The sequence below is a fragment of the Microtus pennsylvanicus genome, chromosome 2 (assembly GCF_037038515.1).
Source record: "Microtus pennsylvanicus isolate mMicPen1 chromosome 2, mMicPen1.hap1, whole genome shotgun sequence".
Taxonomy (NCBI): Eukaryota; Metazoa; Chordata; class Mammalia; order Rodentia; family Cricetidae; genus Microtus; species Microtus pennsylvanicus.
In genome coordinates this window covers 104,444,758-104,465,311 of record NC_134580.1, presented here as the reverse complement: position 1 = coordinate 104,465,311, position 20,554 = coordinate 104,444,758, and the positions used below count along the sequence as shown (strand labels likewise).

The following is a 20,554-nucleotide window of genomic DNA, read 5'->3' as shown; positions in this document are numbered from 1 at the left end:
AGGAAGACACTGTTGGGGAAACTAAGTAAATAGGATCTCAACTAGTGTGGTCACGAACCTCGCTCTCCTTGGGAATGTCTTTATTCTCCAAGAGGGACACAGGTTGAGTCATTTATACAGCAGGTGAGGGCCTCTCTACACAGGGAACCCTGGGAGATGGGCTTTTGCTTCAGTGCCTTCTCAAAACCCAGCTTGTGGGATCTGCAGCACTTTCATAGAAGAGCTCGCGCCCAGTTTTTCTCCCATTCAGCATGTGGCGCTGTCAGTTTTCAGGGCCACGATGAGCATTCCTTGGATTGCTTGTGTCCTGTGGAAGCTTGAACCTCCCGCTCGCGACAGTCCTTCTCCGGGCTTGCCTTCCTGCCGTGCATTTCCCACGGAACTCTCATCTCTACCCATCCTCGTGTTTGTTTTTGAGAACTGTCTGTTAGCTGTTTGGGAACCCAGGAAGAGGGATAGGATTTTTAAGTGAGCCGCGATTTTGGTCCTGGACAGCAGAAGGCAATGTTGAGCCAGGGAACAAGGTGGCTTCAGGGCTTCTGGGTCTCCTTTGTAGTTTCGAATGTAAATTCTTAGTGATGCGTTTTTAAATGCCTCAAAAGCCTGAAGGCAACATGTTTGTTTTAATATGGTCGTTCTCTCCTATCAGAGGAACTTCAATATAAACCTATTTTAATAAATGTTTTCCACACTGGGTGGGATTTCGGGGAGACAGTTCATTTTGCCATCAGTCAAAACATCTACTAATTTATTCCTTACTTCCTGTTTTTCCCCTGGCGTTCATCTGCACATGTAATTGTACATTCCCTTGCAAGTGGCCAGCTTGGGTACCCTGGTGCGGCAGCATCTGCTGGCATTCCTATGATGGAAGCTCCCGTGGTTATGCCAATAGAACCGTTATTTATAACCACGTGCCACACGGGTCTTCTCGGAGGGAATTTCCCTTCCTTTAAAGACATCATCACATTTTTTAAAAGGACAGTAAAATGCCACTTCTCATGGTGTTATGTCACCAAACAAACTTTCTCTTAAACGGGAGACATGGGGAAGATGTGTGCAGGACTCTGTAACTATTGCTGAGCAGGTCTAGAGCAGTGCAAGGGATTTCCATTTGCCACAGCCTCCGGCTTTGGTACTTGTAGTTTCCTTTAACATTGGATGTCAAACTGATGGGCATGCGCACACACTCATCCCCCACACTTACTCCACATACACCACACGTGTATGTGTGCGCGCGAGCGTGCGTATGTGTGCATGGGGAAGGGGAGGGAGAGGGAAGAATTCAGAAAAGGAGAGGGAAGGAAGGAGAAGGAGGAGGGCACTGGCCGTGCAATGGCAAGGTATCAGTCATTGTCTTTAGTCTGTTTAGCGTATTTAAAATATTGTATGCCAGAGAATAGTTTCTTCACCTTTAGATGCCAAAGCTATCAAGATCCCTTAGTTAAAACTAGTTTTGGGGTAGTTTAAAACATTCTTTTCCCCCCTTCTTTTCAAGACAGAATTTCTCTGTGTAACAGCTTTGACTGTCTTCGAACTCGCTCTGCAGACAAGGCTGGCCTTGAACTTACAGATCCACCTGCCTCTGCCTCCTGAGTGCTGGGATTAAAGGTGTGTGCCACCACCCAGCTCGGTATTCCTCCCTGTCTATTTCCTGTGCCTCGCCCCCACATCATACGGTTCTTTGACATGTACTGCTGTCTGCCTATCAGCTTGTTTGGTGGACCTAGTTCTTGGGCCTATTTCTGTCTGAATAGTGATGGAATAAATTAAGTCCTAGGCCAGCCTTTTGGTAGAGTTATATAGATGGGCGCTGTGTACTTTGTTATGCCTTTTTTAAATTCTCCTATTCTTTAAGGAAAGCCAAGGAAAATTTGTTTGGACAAAACACGAGTTTTTCCAATGGACACGTACTTAATGAAAGTAAGCAGCAGCTGGAGCTGGACTCGGGTGCAGAAGAAGCGGTATCAGGAGACTATGCCTTAGTCATAAATGGCCACAGTTTGGTGAGTTGGCCGGAGGCTATTGTCCTTTCTTTTTCTTTGCCCCAATAATCATCTCTTTTGTGCTGTCATAATGAGAACCCCTTTTGTGTTTTCCAAACAAATGACACTACAAGAACCAGGGCGTGCACAGGATTTCCTGTTTACGAAAGGGAAGACTTCTAGGGTGCATTTCCTACATCGTCTGGATGATTACACTGGCTGCGAGGTGCTGGAGCAACAGTTCCCGGCGGATCTATGAGTTCTGCCTAAACAGTCACTTAGGAGAATTGTTTAAGTGCTTGTGTAAGGGGGGGAATGTCACAGCTCAGTCTCACTTAATTGAAGTAATGCAACTGGATGGATGGGTTCCAGTTACTGCTCTTGCTAATGTTTGTGATTTGCGAGTCATAACCTGACCTTCATAGAATTACCACACCAAATCATTGCCATTAAGATACCTCTGGTGTGTTTTTTTTCTAAATAGCAACATTCTACAGCAAAGCCAAACAATTTGATTTGATTAGGAAATCTGGTTTTTGTCATAATAGAATAAACTTGCATTGTACTTTTTACGCAGTTCAGGTTCCAAGCTCCGAATGAAACTCAAATGGCTCCTCCAAGTCTCTAATTAGAATACAAAAGCCCCGGCTGCAGTCTAGTGAAATTATCGTTTATGTGTACAAAGGACTTAATCTCACATCTTTCTTTGGCTTTGATGCTCATTTTTCACTTTGGAGTTTGGAAAATGAACATTTGTTCTTGAGGACGGTTTCTTAGTGGACAAAAGGAGTTGGAGGCGAGTCTATTAGATTCCCCCTTGTGGCCATCTGCCTGCTCTAAGCTCCATCCAGCTGGATCCCAGACACAGCGATGTGTTGCCTTCCACACCATGGAAAGTTACAGAGCTCAGCTGCAGGCCAAGCTCAGTCGAAAGCTGGTCCAGATGACATGAACTTTTCCCTTGCACAGATGAACACCAACTGAAAGTTATGTCTGTCTGCTAAGATCTAGAGCTGAATGGCCCAGCCAACACAGTAGGACAGGATCCCTAATAGGTTATGTATGCTCTGACTCTTCTTTGGGCTTGAGGAAGCCAGCACGGGGGTGTGGGCTCTCAGGTGATGTTCACCTGCCCTGTCTTTCTCTCGGTTGAAAGAAAGAGCTAAGATGGATGCTCTTCAGAAGCCCTGCTTGCTAAGGATTTGCTCAGGTTACTCAAATATTTATTACTTAAAAGTAGATTCCTCCTTTCTTTTTTTTTCATTTTAAATACTAATTCCAGTTTCCCTTCCCTTCTCCTGCTTTTTCCCACCTCCTCCCATCCCACCCTCCCCCACCCATTCCTCAGAGGTGGCTAAGGCCTCCTTTGGGGAGTCAAAAAAGTCTACAGTACCAAGTTAAGGCAAAACCAAGCCCCACCCCCCGTATCAAGGTTGAGGAAGGTATCCCACCAGAGGGAATGGGCTTTAAATAGCCAGTTCATGCCCCCAGGATGTGTCCTGGTCCCATTGCCAGCCCCTCCCCCAACAGATGAAGTCACACAACTGTCGCCCCGTATTCACCGGGCCTAGTTTGCGTCCACGCAGATTCCCCAGCTGTCAGGCCAGAGTCCGCGAGAGTCTACTAGCTCAGAGCAGCTGTCTCTGTGGCTAAAATAGATTCTTGTTTCCTTTGAACGTGTCTATTATAAAGTGCAAAATAAAATGTTTCTAGAAAGGTCATTGTCCAGTTACGTGGAGAGAATTGTGCTCTTTTTCTCAGTGGTGTCTTAGAGCATAGAAAGGCTCTTGGTATGCCGAGCAAGGACGGAAATGGTTGGGGAACCTTGGCTGAAGCACAGGCTACCTGCCAGCCCATTGTTCAGGCTTCTGATTTCACCCACTGTGCATTTCAGGGCCAACCCCGCGCCATGTTGTCTTGTCTGCACACTGGCATTCACAAACAGTAACTGTGCAAGACAATACAAAGGGGACTAGCAGCCCAAAATGTAGAAGTCACCGTGGTTTGCAGGTCATTTAAAACTGTTGAGATGTGTGTGGGTTCTCTCTGTTGCTTCTACTGAAGGCTCCTAGAACTTTTCCAGCATCTATTATAGCTATATCTTGCCAAGAAAACAAGGTAGCATGTCAAAGAGACAGACGAAGGGCCTGTCTCTTATTTCTATGTTAAATCTCCTTGAAACTCACTGATGGCTCAATATTCATGCCTTTATTCTTGTTACTGCCTTTGTGGTTCTGACTCGACAAGGTAATGAGATGGTTCTGAAGTGAAGTCAGTTAAGAACCAAGACGTTTGCTTTGACAACGGTCATATGCTCTGTTACTGTTCATTTCTGTGTGTTTTGATGATACAGGCCCATGCCCTAGAAAGTGATGTGGAGAACGATCTTTTGGAACTCGCCTGCATGTGCAAAGCTGTGGTTTGCTGCAGAGTCACACCACTCCAGAAAGCCCAAGTGGTGGAGCTGGTCAAAAAGCACAGGAACGCTGTAACTTTGGCTATCGGCGATGGGGCCAATGACGTCAGCATGATTAAAAGTAAGAGCGTGTCTTCTCAACAAGGCACACGACATGTTCGGAGTCCTGTTTCAGCATGCAATAATACGTCATTGAAATGTGCATTAATTTAACTTTACCATGGTTCTTCCATGAATGATACTTTCTGGGCCCAGCGCATCCACAGTTATTAGGATCCCTAAGATACTGCTCTTCAGTGAAATCATTTGCACATTTCTCGCTTTCTCCTGCTTGAAGATGAGGGGAAAACTCATCAGAACAGGTGAAAGGAGCCAGGTCTTCATTCTAGGCAGCTGGGTTGATCCCATCTTAGTTCTGTACCTGTGTAAGGTGCAAATTTCCAAACTTTTCCTGGCCCGGTTTTTATATAAAACTAGAATTGATACTTAACTATGTGACGAATGCATGATATATGTGAAAACTATAATAATTATTGAGGCTATACAGTTACAATAAACGACTAACATAAAAGAGGAAGAAGCTCCTTACAGATCCTGCCATTTTGTTTGGTGATAAAGCTCCTCTTTACCCCCCAGGTGCTCACATTGGCATTGGCATCAGCGGCCAGGAAGGCCTGCAAGCAGTCTTGGCCAGCGACTATGCTTTGGCTCAGTTTAAGTATCTCCAGCGGCTGCTTCTTGTTCACGGAAGGTGGTCCTACTACAGGATGTGCAAGTTTTTATGCTATTTCTTCTACAAGAACTTTGCCTTCACCCTCGTGCATTTCTGGTTTGCCTTCTTCTGTGGTTTCTCGGCACAGGTGAGTAAAAAGCACCCCGAGTTTTCTCCCACAGGTGACAGACACCCACTCTTCTTCACACTATTTTACTAATAGAGAAAAGGCACTTTGAGACACCATCCCACATTAAAAAAAAAGTGTAGCTGGAATTTTTCTTATTTATAGAATAACTAATTACTACTTCCCACATATCTCTTCGCTTTTATTGAAATGTTTTGGCATGATAACAGGTAAGCTCAATAAAGAGTTTTTAAACTATATTTTTATGCCTTAAAATTTTCACATATGCCTACAATATGTTTGATCATCCCGCACTCACCTCACCCCAACTCCTTCCAGATTCTTTCAACTCCACCCCTGCCCAATTATATGTCTTAAAAAATTACCACCTGCCAAGTCCAATTTGTGCTGCCCAGAAACTCATAGGCATGTGGTTGTTCACTGGCACATGGTCAACTTTCCAGGGACTGCAGCCTTCAAGAGAACTGAGTTTTCCTCCACCGTCAGCCATCAACAGTGAAAACTTAGCCAAGTTGGCGGGTCATGAGCACTGCTCCCATGCAGGCTGTGATGGTGACTGGCCTGGGTCAAGTAGGTCTCATGCAGGCAATCATAGTCACTGTGTGCTCATGAGTGCAGGGCCTGTCACGTCCAGAGGGGACAGGTCTCTCATCTCACTGGTATCTTCCTCCCCTGCTCCGACCTCTGGCTCTTATAATCTTTCTGCTCCTTCCTCCCCAGTGGTCTCTTGGGGAGATGGAGTGTAATCTAGATGTCCCATTTATGGCCTGGCATTCCACAGACCCTGAACACATGGTTCGATTGTGAGTTCCTGTTTTAACCATCAACCACTGCACACAGAAACTAAAAGCTGTACTAATTTATGGGTACAGAGATGTGGATTTAGAAGGTTGTGTGAAATTTTATGTCAAGAAGTAGTAGTTGATGCTCTGACGTCAGAGTTGTTGACATCTAACGTTCATCTACAGACGATGTTGATATCATGTAAATAGCACATTCATATACAGTATTCTGTTTATGAATGTATATGTAGATGTAAACATCTATCTAATGTAGAGAACAGTTAATGTTGATATTTCACTTTGTCTATGATGTGTCTTATCCATTTATATTTCCCATTCCTCCTTCTTGGTCCTCCTTTTACTTCCACTGATCCCTTTCTTCTTCTCAATGAGTTGTTCTCCTCCTTCCATGGGGGAATGAACAGGTCTGGGAAGTAGAATATTAAGTAAGGTGATCCAAACTCAGAAAGACAAATCCTTCAAAACATTTTTATATGTTTAATTAACTTATAAAGAGGTAGATCTTCCTTATGGCTTTTTTATACATCCTTTGTGATTATCCCCACCCTGACCTGTCCCTCCGCTCCTGTATGAATTGTCCCCTCCCAGTACTCCTGCCTCTGCTCTGACATCACACACATGTGTTCTATCCTATCCATACTTGAGGTCCCCTTCCATTCTGAGAATAGACCATATTATACAGCAACACCGTGGTTTACATTTCAATGCTGCAAAGCCTTTCCCCATGCTTTTCACTGTGCTCTTTAGATTACAAAAATATTTACACCTGACCATGTCTTGACTCTATGACTGTGATTATAGTCTTTTGTATTTTTCTTGTTAAAACACAGATTTTTTTGAGAGACCTCTCTGATTTATGCTCTTCAAGAATTTTACATTCCTTTATAATATTCTGAACTATTGTTTTATTATAAATTATTCAACTATTCTGAATCTGAGGACATTTAGATGTCATCGTTTTCCTCTTCTAGTTCAAGCCACTCAGTATCACAAACTGCTAGTAGGATGCTTACTTACCATCTTGGGTAGAAAAGATAAATATTGAATGATACATTCCCTACCCAGTTAGAACTTTTCTCATTAAGAAATAGATATTTAAGCAAGTCTAAACAGAAAGATTATAATTGAAGTTAATACACGATCATGGGGAAGAAGCTGAGGTCATTCTAGGGCTGTTTTAGCTTGCGTGGGAGGACATGGCTTTTCAGGCCCATGTGGAGATCTGAGTGCCTAATAATCTGGCCACTTCAGGGTTGCATGGTTTGATCACATAGAGGCGTGTAATTGTCATGTAAAAGGAAGAAATTCTTCCTGTCATATGCTTCCCAAGCGGCCTGCTGCTGAATTCTCCTCCCAATTGTTTACAAACTCTTGAGAAAATTTTGTTTGATGGCTTTAGAATTCACACATCAGGTTTATAGTAACCATTGTGATCATCTTTGTATGGTTATGTACTTTTATTCTTGTTTTGGATTTAAGAACATTTTGGGCACATCATTTATGAGAACTGAATTTGCATCATTTTCATCTCTTCCTCTCCTCAAACAATGGCTATGCCCCTCAACTCCCTCTCAGGTTCATGGTTTCTTCCTTATTTACTGTTATGTTTGTGCATGCGCACATGCATGCAATACATACATCCCCTTCTGAGTCCATTTAGTGCTGTTATTATGTGTATTTGTTTATAGATGACCATTGAATAAACTATCAGGGGACTCATCCCTGGGAAAGACTGATTTTCCATCTCTGCAGCCATTAATTGTTTGTGACTCTTCATCTCGGGTGTGACCTTGTGAGAGTTCCTCTATTCATGCTGGCATGTCAGCTGGTGTTGTCATTGTGCTGGTCTTATTTAGGTGTTAAGACTTCATATTGTTGAGCTTTTATGGATGCAGCTCCCTGTCATATATACAGGACTGTGTGCCTGTAGAAAGTGAAACAGTTGTTCGGTCACTCCATTGTCATGTTTCTCTTGTTTGTTCAACCAAGTTTTTTTGATTAAATTTTTTTTCATAGAATGTATTTTGGTATTTCCCCTCCCCAAACTCCTCTCAGAACCCACCTCCCTATCTACCCAATTTCATGTTTTTTTCTCTCTCAAAAACAAAGCAAAACAACTTACAGTAAAAAAAAAAAATGAAAACTTCCAAAACATAATAAGACAAAAATGCCTCCCTCCCCCAACCCCCAGGATGAAATAACACCCCCCCCCCCCCGCAACAAACAAACACTACTGGTATGTCGGTCAACTACTCCTGGGCGTGGAGCCTGCCCCGAATTGTGGTTGATATACCCAGTGACACTCCACAGGAAAATGGATTTTTCCTTTCCCAATGGGTATCAATTGCCTCTTGGTTAGGGGTAGGACATTGTGTTTACTTTCCTTTTGCAGTGTTGGGGTTTTGTCTTGAGCCTGTGCAAGACACACGCATGCTGCCACAAGGCTCATGTATGTATGTGAGTCCTATTGTCTGAGGAAGACTCTGTTTCTCTGCAGCCATTCACTTGCTTTGACTCTTACAATCTAGCTACCTCCTCATCTCCATAGAGCCCCGAGTCTTGACAGGAGGGGTTAGATGAAAACATCCCATTCAGGACTGAGGACTACATGGTCTCTCACTCTCTGTACGCTGCTCAGTTGGGTGTCTCTGTGTTAATTTCCCTCTACTGTGAGAAGAAGAGGGTGGAGGTAAAGCACTATGTCTCTAAGAGTCGCTTTATTGCTCTCTTCCCTATTATTATTACTTAATAATAGTAGACTTTATCCTAGGTCCATGACCTATTCAGCCTGAAGTTCTTGGCCATTTTAGCTGTATCAGGTATGGGTTCCATCACGTGGAATGGGTCGTAAACACAAATTTTAAAAGTGGTTGTTTATTCCCCTAATATTTGGGTCACTGTCACACCACAACAAGTTGCTTTCACAGGTTGTAGATTTTGTAGCTGGGTGACATTAATGATTCCCCTTCTCCTCCAGTGTCACACAGAGTTCCTTCAGCACTGTGAGTGCTAGTGAGTAGGGGTGAAGCTTTTAGCTGGGCACCAGCTTGTCTTCTTGTTCAATTCCATGTACATGTTGTCTTCCACAATAGGGCCTTACTGCCGGGTTGTGAAGAGCTGCCGGTAGCTTTGGCTATAGCTTGTAATGTTTGAGGGTCCATGGCACCCTTTTGAACAATGACTCGGCAGAATATAACCCCTTCCTGGCAATGGGGATTTTTTACTTGGTGGCATAAGATGTTTTCCCATTATGTTGTAACACCATTTAAATTCCTTTAATATATGTATATGTTTTCAGAACCTTGTCTTAGTGTTCTATTGTTGTGAAGAGATACCATGACCACGACAACTTTTGTAAAGGCAATCATTTCACTGGGACTTGCTCACAGTTTCAGAGGTTCAGTCCAGTGTCAGCATGCAGGGTAGCAAGACAGCACACAGGCAGACGTGATGCTAGAGGAGGAGCTAAGAGTTCTACATCAGATCTGTAGGCATCAGGAAGAGAGAGCCACTGGGCCTGGCTAGGGCCCTTGAAACCTTAAATCTCACTCCAAGTGACACAATTCCTCCAACAAGACCATACCTACTGATTCCTCTAAAGTAGTGACACTCCCTAATGACCAAGCATTCAAATACAACAACCAAGGAGGCCATTCCTATCCAAGCCACCGCAAACTTCTACAGCAATAGGTTTCCATATGATTGTTCATAAAGCCTTTAGTGTTAGCTGTCCTTTCCATATTCCCTCCTTAACCCTTCTCTCCCATCCCCACACTTCAGCCTCCTATTCTGGTTTTCCCTTTATCTCTCCATAACACTATATTCTATTTTCTCTTCTTTGGAAGGCCCTCTTCTCCCCCTTGGTCCCTTACTAGAGATATAACTTCTGTGTTTATTCAGGTTATAGCAAACATATCAAAAGTTTAGATACTAACATCTACATATAAAAGAAAATACGCAATATTTAAAGAATTTATTTTGTGCATGTCGGGGCGGGGGAGGGGCTCATGTACTATGGAGCGCATGTGCAGGTCAGAGAACAACTTTCAGGCGTCTCTTCTCTCCCTCACTGTGTTGGTTCTACACTTCAACTCAGGTCATCAGGTAGAGGGGCAAGACTCTTTACCCGCTGAGCCATCTGAATGGCTCCCAAAGAGCGTGTCTTGTTGAAAGTAGACCCTTTGTTCTGGCTGAGAGTTTGGAGGTAGGGAGTGTAAACCTTTATTTTACAAAGAAAGAACCTGAATCCCTTAAGAGCTGGGGATTAGTGGTGAGCATGGTCAGGAGAGCAACTCTTGCCCCTTCATTTCTCTGGCTACTTTGCTCAAACAAGCTTCTTCAGGTGAACTGCCTTCCTTCTAGAATCATCTGGGAGCCTGAGTCTGCCTTCTGTTGACAAGTACCCAACTGAACCGCCCCTGGGGGACAAATAAACATAACCTATCCTGATGAGATTTTTCAGCTGGATTTCTAGTTTAGCAGAGATTGGATAAAGGTTGGATCATGTGTCTTTCTGCAGGGCGTGCCTTACCCTGACCCACTGTTTGAGCACACATGATGTTCTTTGAGGGTTTTTTTTGTGTGTGTGTGTGCGTGTGTGCGTGCACGTGTGTGTGTGTGTGTGTGTGTGTGTGTTGTTGTTAATATCTGTAACTTATTTTAAAAGCACTCAGTCCTTTGGGGGCTTTAATAAAGATGAGTTGTTCCCTTTCAAAATTGCTGAGGCCCAGTTTAGGAGATTCACATTTGAAAAACTGTGTAAATGTTGGCACAGGGCACTTAAGATGATATTATCTGATGACAATTTATCATTGTCAGGGAGATACAGAGATGCGTATCTGAAAAAAATTCCATGTAATATGGAAGCAATTATCTTGTCAAGGCTGGGAAAGTTTTTGTCAGATTATCAAGAAAATGCACAGTGAAACTTTGGAAAGTGATGGGAAAGAGTGAGACTAACCTTGAGGCCAGTGGTGATATGGGTTCTGATACCCGAAGCCTGTTTCCACAAGGCAGGGGAGTTCCTCTGTTTTTGCCCATCCAGATGTGCCTTGTGGAAACCCTGGGCCAGGCTGCTGTTCAGGCTTGACCCCTCTACCTGATTCTCCTAGTGAGTCCCTGCTAATTGGTGACCAGCAACTAAAAAACTAAAATAAGACACCTCCTCTTTATTTTCCAGTGTGTTTTCTTTAACAGACAAATGTTTTTGAGGGCTGAAGGAATTTATACAGCTTTCCTCTGTCTACAACACACAGCAAATACAGGGATATACATTTCTAAAGAGGTTTGCTGTTTTTTTTTTTCCAGTGCTGGTGGCTGGTGCTCAAACCCAGGACCTTGTTTATGTTAGGCAAGCACTGTGTCCCCAAACCAAACCCTTTTATGACATTGTTTGTACTTGTCACATGCTAGACTTTGAGTTAGGTTCTTGGGCTCCTAGATGGGTAAGTCTCCAGGAGCTGACAGGTTGATAGGATGGGGCTTGGAACCCGCATGTAAGCAATTACAGGTCAATGTTATAAAGCCCTGAAATGTAGTGAGTCATGGTACTAACAAGTGGCCTGGAATCCAGCCCTGGAATGAGCCTGTGGGAGAAAGGCTGCTGTGGCTTTTCTGCTTTTGGATATTCTTGGCTTCCAGACTGCTTCAAGCTTTTTCCCATTACCTGGGAAAGCAGGCCCTAAGGTGAATGGTTAATTCACTACGAGGGATGGGGGTGGACTAGCTCGGAAAGACTCCTGAAAAGACCTACACCAAGTTGATTCCTCAGGACCAATCAAAGCTAAACAGGCTGGAATCAGAGGAGAGGTAACCAAGCTGAGGGGCTGTAGGAAAAGTGAGGGGGAGTGAGTACTGGCTAGGTAGGGGTACAGCCATTGAACAGGATGACATCATGAATTTGAGGAACAATTTGGTGATGAGGGTTGTTGGAGAGAGGAAGGAATCTCCAATTTCCTCTCCTAAAATGACTCTAGCTTGTGTCAAATTGACAAAAAACTAACCAGTGCTGTGGGATAATGCTCTTATACACTATAAAGATTTGTCACTCATATTGGTTTAAAAAAATGCTGATTGACCAGTAGCCAGGCAGAAAGTATAGGCGGGGCAACCAGACTAGGAAAATTCTGGGTAGAGGAAAGGCAGAGACAATCACAAAGACAGACTCAGAGGAAGCAAGATGAGAATGCCATACTGAGAAAAGATACCAAGCCACAAGGCTAAACATAGATAAGAATTATGGGTGAATTTAAGTTGTAAGAGCTAGTTAGTAATAAGCCTAAGCAATAGGTCAAATAGTTTATAATTAATATAAACTTCTGTGTGTTTATTTGTGATTGAACATCTGCAGACCGGGCAGGATAGAAATTTTTGTCTACAAACCAGCACAGATAGCGAGAATAAAAATGTTTCTCTCTGTTGTGTGAGAGTTTTCCTGAGGAGACACAGCACATATGTTCACTCACCCATGAAATGGAACCCACACTGGGTCAAAAGAACAATTACAGTGATGTCCATCTAGGTGAACCAATGAACTTTCATTAGGGTTACTAGCAGGAGCATGGGTGAGGAGATACAGGGTCAGAGTTGGCACCCAAACATCAGCATCACCACAAAGCCACATGGTAACCCCCATGAAAGCTATCGCCCTGGAGCACTCTGGATAGCTTGAAGGTAGCACGAGTGGTCTAAGTCTCTCTTTGCTGCTCAGTTGGTCGGTCTTCTCTTGCTGCTGTGGCTGTTTCCTCCTTTTATAAAGCTGGGGGTTGCAGTGGGCTTCCAGAATCTTCCAAGTTTATGCCTTTGCATGCATGTAAGCGTCTGTTTACCACTCGAGTTTCCTTCCCTCTCCTGGAGAGAATGTTTCCATGGGCAGGAAAGGGCCTCATACATTTCCTCAGTCCTTTGCCAACCCTTCTCCCACCTCATTCCCCCTTCAGCTCTAGTTAAGGACAGCGATGCTCTGGTGACTTTCTCTCACCACAGAATCTAGCCATGCTAACAATGTCTCCAAGTCCAGTAGCCAGCACTGCAGTGTGTCTGCGTTAGTCAAGCAGACCGCCACAGAGCCTTGTTGGTTCAGATTCTGCCTTGGATGAATTTGCTTTCACTTCTCTTTTTCTTTAACAAATCTGTCCTCATCTCAAAAATAAATGATGGTGCTAAGACACAGCATACTTCAAATGCAGATTTAACATCTAAAGAAACCAGACTATTTTCTCTTCAAGATGCTTTGCATCTCCAGGACATAATTGAAAGGATCACCTTACTTATGTGACTAAGTACAGCCCACTTTACCATCTCTGACTCATTTCATTCTAAAGTTCTCGAATGCATTAGCACTTCCTCACAAAGAAGTCGTGTTTCATAATCTACTGAGAATCTGACAGATTGGCCCAGGGCTTTTTGCCTTTTAGTAAGAGGCTGTTGAAGACTCCTTGGTTGCTGCTGCTGCATCATAGTCCTTCAGTCTGTTCCCAGTTCAGTATCAACCCTCTAGTGCTTTCAATCAGTTAATCACACAGTGACCTTGTCTTCAGGGCTCTATCTATCTATCTATCTATCTATCTATCTATCTATCTATCTATCTATCTAGACAGTAGTTTACTATGTTCTCTCAGTTGATCTCAAACTTGCTCTCCCCTCCCCCTTGCCTTAGCCCCCGAAGTGCTGGTGTTGTAAAGGATTGTCACTATGCCTGGCTGCTCTACCTTAGCTCTTGATGTCTATCATCCCCTTTATTGGTAACCCTGAGTCAGTCAATGACAGGTGTGCTGTTTGCTGGGCATATGGATGGTTTTTGCCTAAGGTACGCTTCACTACATCTTTCTGGATCATGGGAGTATGCCTGTGCTAGAAATCTGCTCATTAAATCTCTTCTTCCTTCTCTCCTTCTCTTACTCCCTTCCTCCCTCCATCCCTTCTTTCAATGTCACTTCTCTGTTAGATCATCTGCAATCACCTTGTACAATGATAACCCTCTCACATCCCTATCTCCTTTCCTCCCTGGTAATTATTATTTTCTAATTCATGCTCACTCGCTTGCTCACCTGCTCACTCAATTCCTCCTTCAAAATTTGACCTTTTATTGTGTCTTCCCTTTGCCATTACAACGTAGATTTCTCTATAAATTCCTGTGTGAGTGATTATGTTGAGTTATTGCTACACAGAACCTAGTATTTAGTGCGTATCGATTTCTCAATACACACCGAATTATAAATAAATGAATGTTATGAAAGTGGTAAGATAATCACTGGTTAGGAGCCAGAGATCTGTATCTTAATGTTTACATGTTCCTATAATAAAAAAAAAACTCTTAAAGATTTTCTTTGTGCTTTTCTATGTCATCAACCAAGTGGCATGCAATTTCTGTTCTACTGTTCTACTAGGACTTATGCAAAGATTTTATTTGTTTGTTTTTTGGAAATAGGGTCTTTTTCTAGGCCAGGTTGACCTCAAACTCACTATGTAGTTGAGGGCGACCTAGAATTGAAAGTCCCCTGCTCCCACCTCATGGGTGCTGTGACTGCAAGCCTGTGTTTCTAGCTCTGGCATATTTAGTACCTAAGATTAAGTCCAAGGCACCATGCACGTTATGCAAGCACTCCATAGACTGAGCTGCATTCCCTGTCCCCTATGCAATCCTGTCTTGAGCACCTTACTCTGTGCATGTGAGGGATGAGTTTATTGTCTTGTTTATATTTAGTGCAGTGAACCCTGGGATTTGTGCTCCCTTTGCTATAAGCCATTCCCAAGAAATGGTTTAAATATAGTGTCTGGATAAAAGGCTCATTTCTGTGTTTCTTTGGAAATACTTTAGTGGATTCTTTGAATATCACTTAGATCATGCATTTGAACTTGTCATAAGCTATTAAAAACTTGGAGAATACAATAGTAACCCACTACAAGAGTCTGGGGTCTCACATATGTCTGGTATTGTGTGTTGATTTGGTATGTTGCACACTTTGGTACAGCTCACCCCCACTGACACACATGGCAGATATGATGTCATTTCTGAGATGAACAAGAGTTGAGCATGGTCATGCATGCCTGTAATCCCAGCACGTGGAGCCAGAGGCAGGAAGATAGCTTCAAGTTAGAGACCAGTTTGGGCTACCTAGTGATCAAAGCCCCTCCTTAAAAACAGTAAGAAACAAATCAAACAAAACACCCAGAGAAGACAGCACCTTCAAAATCCAACAACCCCCAAAAGAGGGAAAACCTAGGAAGAGTTCCAGTCTTTGCCCCTGACTCTGAGTTACTTAGCCCTGACAAAGCCCATTTTCATTCTGTGGACGGTGTTTCTCCAATGCCTGTTTTCACTCTGTGGACAGTGTTTCTCATGGATGTGTTGCTTTTTTTCAGACTGTTTATGACCAGTGGTTCATCACTCTTTTTAACATCGTTTACACATCACTACCTGTTTTAGCCATGGGGATATTTGACCAGGTATGTGCTTTTTCTTTTTCTGTATTTGTCGCTTACTTTCTCTGTAGAATCTTTCAGCTATTGCTAGATAGCTTTTAAGTAGAAGGCTGATTCATGGGAAGATCCTTAGGAATGCAGTTTTAATTAGAAGTGTTACATGGGTCGCAAGTCCTTCTGGGTTCCCTCCCCTGCCTGCTGCTTCTCCAAAAACGTTCTCCATCCAAGTGTGCCCTATCTGTTCTTAGGGCTTCACATCTCACAGTATTGATGTAAGGTTCTGAGAAGTCATGCATGAAGTCTTTTCTTTCATTTAAGTCCATCATTTCTCAAATTTCTATGATCGTATCTTTAAAATTATAATATTTTAAATTAAATTTTTTGAGGCTTTGATAAACACACACAATGTATTATGACCACACTCACTGTTCCCCAACTCCTACTTCTAAGTCTTCCCAGATCTACCCCAACACTCCAACTGACCCTCTTAGCTTCACATCTCTCTCTCTCTCACTCTCTGTGTAGAAAGTTTGTAAAAGAATAGGTTTCTACATGACTTTCAAAACATCCTAACATTGGCTATCCCTCTTCCTGCTCCCTCCTCTATCCTACCCCTCCATTCCTTCCCCACTTAGATCTTCCTTCCCATCATTCCACTTTCTTCCTTCACATTGCTTGTATTTCATTATCCTCCCTCCTTAAGCTCTTTCTTTCCCCACCAATGGGCCCTCTCCAATTTCCTGGATTCAGCAGGTACTAAAGTTAAACACATAAATCTAAAGGGCGAATGCCGGCTCCATGGATGAGTGAGAATACATTGTTTTTGTCTTTCTGGGTCTGGGTTACCTCACTCCATATAATATTTTTCCAGTTCCACCCACGCACCTGCAAATTGTATAGTTTCAGTTTCCTATACAGCTGGATAGAATTCTACTGAGCATGTTTACCACGTTTTTATTATTGTCTCATGAGCTGGTAGACATCTCGGCTGTTTGCATATCCTAGTTACTGTGGTGAATATGGATAAGCATGGATCTCTGTGGTAGGATGTTTGTTCTTTGGATATCTGCCAGGGTTCACATGGTAGATCTGTTTGTAGCTTTTAAAGCCACCTTGCCACTGATTTCCATGGTTGTTGCCCATGTCTGCATTCCCACTGTCAGGATGAGGGTTCCTGGTCCCCACATCCTCACTACTATTTGCTATCACATGTTTGCTTGATGATAGCCAGTCTAGTTGAGGTGATACGGAGTCTCAAAGTAGTTTTGATTTCCATTTTCTGATAGCTAAGGATGTTGAAAAATTTAAATGTTTATTATCCATTTATACTTCTCTATTGAGAATCTCTGCTCAGACTCATAACTCATTTGAAAACTGTGCTATTTCTTTTATTGAAATGTGTGTATATTCTAGTCCAGCAGGTCTCAACCTGTGGGTCATGACCTCTTTGGGGGTGGCCAAAGAGTTCTTCCACAGGGGTTGCCCAGACCATTGGAAAACACACATATTTACATTATGATTCTTAACAATAGCAAAATTACAGTTATAAAGTAGCAACAAAAATAAGCTTATGTTTGGGTGGTGACCATAGCCTGAGGAACTGTGTTAAGGAGTCTCAGCATTAGGGGTCAAGAACCCCTGTTCTAGACACTAACCTTCTGTCTTATGTGTAGCTGGTGAGTTTTCCTCCATTCTGAAGCTTCTCTTTTTACTTGATTAACTGTTTTCTTTGGTGAACAAGAACATTTTAATTTAATGAGATCCTATTCATTGATTTTTGATTCTATTTCCTGAATGACCAGGGTCAGATTCCGAAGACCCTTAACTGAGCCTGTGTCCTGACATGTACCCCTTACTCTTCCTAGTAGTTCTTTTGGAGTCCTTGATCTATTTGGAGTTGATTTGTTTGCACAGTGAGATACATGCTTTAGTTTCATTCTTCTCTATGTAGCTATCAAATTTCTCCAGTCTTATTTGCTTAAGATGCTGTTTACTCTCGTGTTTATTGATGTCATCTTTATAAAACAGGTCAGGTGGATCTAGGTGTGTGGACTTATATCTCTGGCTTCCATTTTATTCCATTGATTAATGTGCTTGGTTTGTGTGCCAGTACCATGTTGTTTTAACACCATAGCTCCATGGTTTAAATTAAACTAAGGAACGGTGATGCTTCCAGCCGTCTTCATTGTTTCAGATGGTCCTAGCTCATCTTGAGTCTATTTTGCTTCCCTACTAATGCTAATGCTTTGTAGTTTCGGTGAAGAATTGCATTTGAATTTTGATGGGATTGCCTTGAGTCCTTAGGTCGATTTTGGTAGGATGGCCATTTTTACAATGTTAAATCCACCCGTTCATGAGTCTGGGAGACCTGTTCATCTTCTGGGTCTTCTTCAGTTTTTCCCTTTGGTGTTTTGAAGGTTTTCATTATGCAGGTCTCTCACTTTGCTATCTAGCTATATATCTTTACTTCTTCCCCCCCTTTTTTTCATTAAATGTTAGCGAACAGATTCCTTAGCTTTCTCCACCCTTCACCGGGTCACAACAACCCTACAGTCTGTCAAAGAGTTGACAAGACACTTCAGTGACACTTAGAGTACACACACACTTGGCTAGCTTTCCTCCTCTGCTGTCCAGGATAAAGGAAACTTGAAACTGTGATATCTGCCTCCCAAACAATGTGGTATGGAAATTCCTGCCATCCCTTTGAAAGTCTGTAAATCTCCTTTGTTTGGGAGCCTTGAAGGCTTTTCTTTAGCTTCCCATCATGTTAGACACGGTGGGTGAATGAAAACGAGGCCATGACCACTCCAAGGTATGGTTGAGAAGGATTTTATTGTAGATACAAGGGAGAGGGCCAGAGGCATATGAAAGAGTCTAGACTGAACTGGGCCATGAAAGTGGGGGTGGGAGGTAAGAGAGGAAGAGAAGAGAGAGAAGAGGAGTGAGGGAAGTGGACCAAGACAGGATCAAGAGAACTGAATGTTAGGTTTATATAGGAATGAGAAGCCATGAGAAAGGAAGCAAAGTCCTTGGGCTGAAGAATTTTAAGGTAGGGGGCATGGTGAGAAGTTCTGGGAGGAGCCACAGGTACTGAGTGAGCCTTGTCTAGGGTTTCTTTGGGACCTGGTAGTGTCTATATGTCCTAATGAACTCCCAATTCAAGCCCTGTCATTCCCCGCCTCCTTCATAGTTAACAAGGCTCTCCCTCTCTCCTAACAAACCTTATTCTGGAGGGTTCTTTCATTCAGGTCACTTTGTGAACCTGTTGCTCTGGCTTCAGCACTAAAGTGTCTCAGAATTAGTGCCTCTGAGACCACATGCTGGGAAGTGCTGTGTTAGCCTCTGGGGGTTTGGAGAGAGCTGTGCAGGGCTAAGGAAAAATGAAGGGACAGGGGCGGCAGGGGCAGTGCATAAAATATCAGCATGTACAGTGAGGCCTTCGTGGCCAGTACGGAGCAACCCCAGGGCACCGACCGGCCCATCTAAGACAGGTGAGCACACACAAGTCCTCAGTGATGGAGAGAAAGAACCCAGACTTTATTCAGTGTTTTTGTGTGTGAGATGGGCGAGCGGGGAGAAACCAATTACCAGAATGGTGCTTCATAGCCTACTCTGGTTTGGAACGTACTTCCTGGCAAGGAAGGAAGTCTGGCTGCCTGTGGGGAAGTAGAAGCCTAGCCAGTAGAGTTTCCATGGCACAATTAAAGTGTATTACTTTAAAACATTTTTTTGAAGTATTTTTGAGACCAGATTTTCTCCAATCTGTTATTAGACCTGTTTACTAGACTTCGTTTTCTGGCCCAAAGCAATCTATTGCGCAATGCACATCCCCGCGCAGTGAGGTCACTCCCTTCTCCCGTTCTGTCTGCTTTGTAGTTGCTTCTGAGTCGCTGTCCATATGGAAAAAGGGCATCCGCACAAAGTCCTGAACTTCAAAAAGACCTTAGATGTAAAGGATTAATTAAGCACACGCTCTTCCAAGGGCTGCTGTTCACAACTGTTTCTTTTCTTGGTGCTTTGTAGCTGCCCACAACGTGGAGTCAAATAGTAAAAATAAAGCAGTTCTGGGAAGAAAACAACAACAAGAAGAAACCAAAAACAGTCATTGTGCAATGTGAAAAAAGCAGAGCAAAGCAAAACAAAATATAATAAGTCTCCTGATTGACATCAACTTGAATGTCTGTTCCTCTCCTCTTTTGGTTTGTCTGTGCTGGCCCTTAAGCTGATGGCAGAGTCATGGATGATGGGCCAGAAGGCCGCAGGGGTCATCTCTGGGGTCACTCATTTCGTAAAAGGAGCAAGGCCAGGGGGTTAAGTCACAGACCGACCAGCCAATAAGTGGAGGAACTAAGTCCATCCCGAGCTCACTTGAGTTTGGGCCGCTACATTTTACTATCGTTATCATTTATTATTACCATCATTTCATCAACATTTTATGTTAGAGCATAGATTATTGACCATTTAGTACGGGGCAAGGATTCTTAGTCATGACAGTGGTTTTCTGTGTGGGAGGTATTACTGTCTGCATTTCTACAGATGAAGAAACCAAGACTTGGGTTAAGTAACAAGACTACATACTGCCAAAACCTGTTACCAGGCCTTCAGCTCATCACTGTGGTTTCAGAGCTTGTGACTGTAACTGTACTAGTCACCACTCTAGAAGAAAGTACTCTCATATGACGGCTTCTGCAGGGAGGACTTCTTAAAGAGAACGTGTCAGGATTCACAGAACCCATTCTTTGCAGTCTGGGCCGTTCGGCAAGGATGAAGGGGTATTAGACTTCTAGAATTTATCATGCATGGCTCCATGGATGCTTCTTCTCTACATATAGACTTTGTTGTTGTTGTTGTTGTTGTTTCTTTTGTTTTTCAAGAGAGGGCTTCTTTGTGTAGCCTTGGCTATCTTAGAACTAGCTCTGTACACCAGACTGGTCTCCAACGCAGAGATCTGCCTGCCTCTGCCTCCTGAGTGCCACCATTCCCTGGCTGGGCTTCTGTTTTTGTCTAGACTTCTATGCTGGCCATCTTTTAGTCTTGTCCCTTCATTTTGATGCTCACACCGTGGCTATT

At 43.2% G+C, this 20,554-nt stretch overlaps 1 protein-coding gene across 1 annotated transcript in view; it reads left to right on the top strand.

Annotated features, from left to right (window-relative positions):
- Nucleotides 1-20,554, top strand: part of Atp8b4 (ATPase phospholipid transporting 8B4 (putative)) — a 158,206-nt gene that overhangs the window by 122,958 nt on the left and 14,694 nt on the right. Inside the window, exons 21-24 of the mRNA XM_075962061.1 lie at nt 1,856-2,003; nt 4,336-4,519; nt 5,035-5,258; nt 15,425-15,508. Coding sequence (XP_075818176.1) covers nt 1,856-2,003; nt 4,336-4,519; nt 5,035-5,258; nt 15,425-15,508 — 640 coding nt within the window. The remainder of the gene's footprint in view (nt 1-1,855; nt 2,004-4,335; nt 4,520-5,034; nt 5,259-15,424; nt 15,509-20,554) is intronic.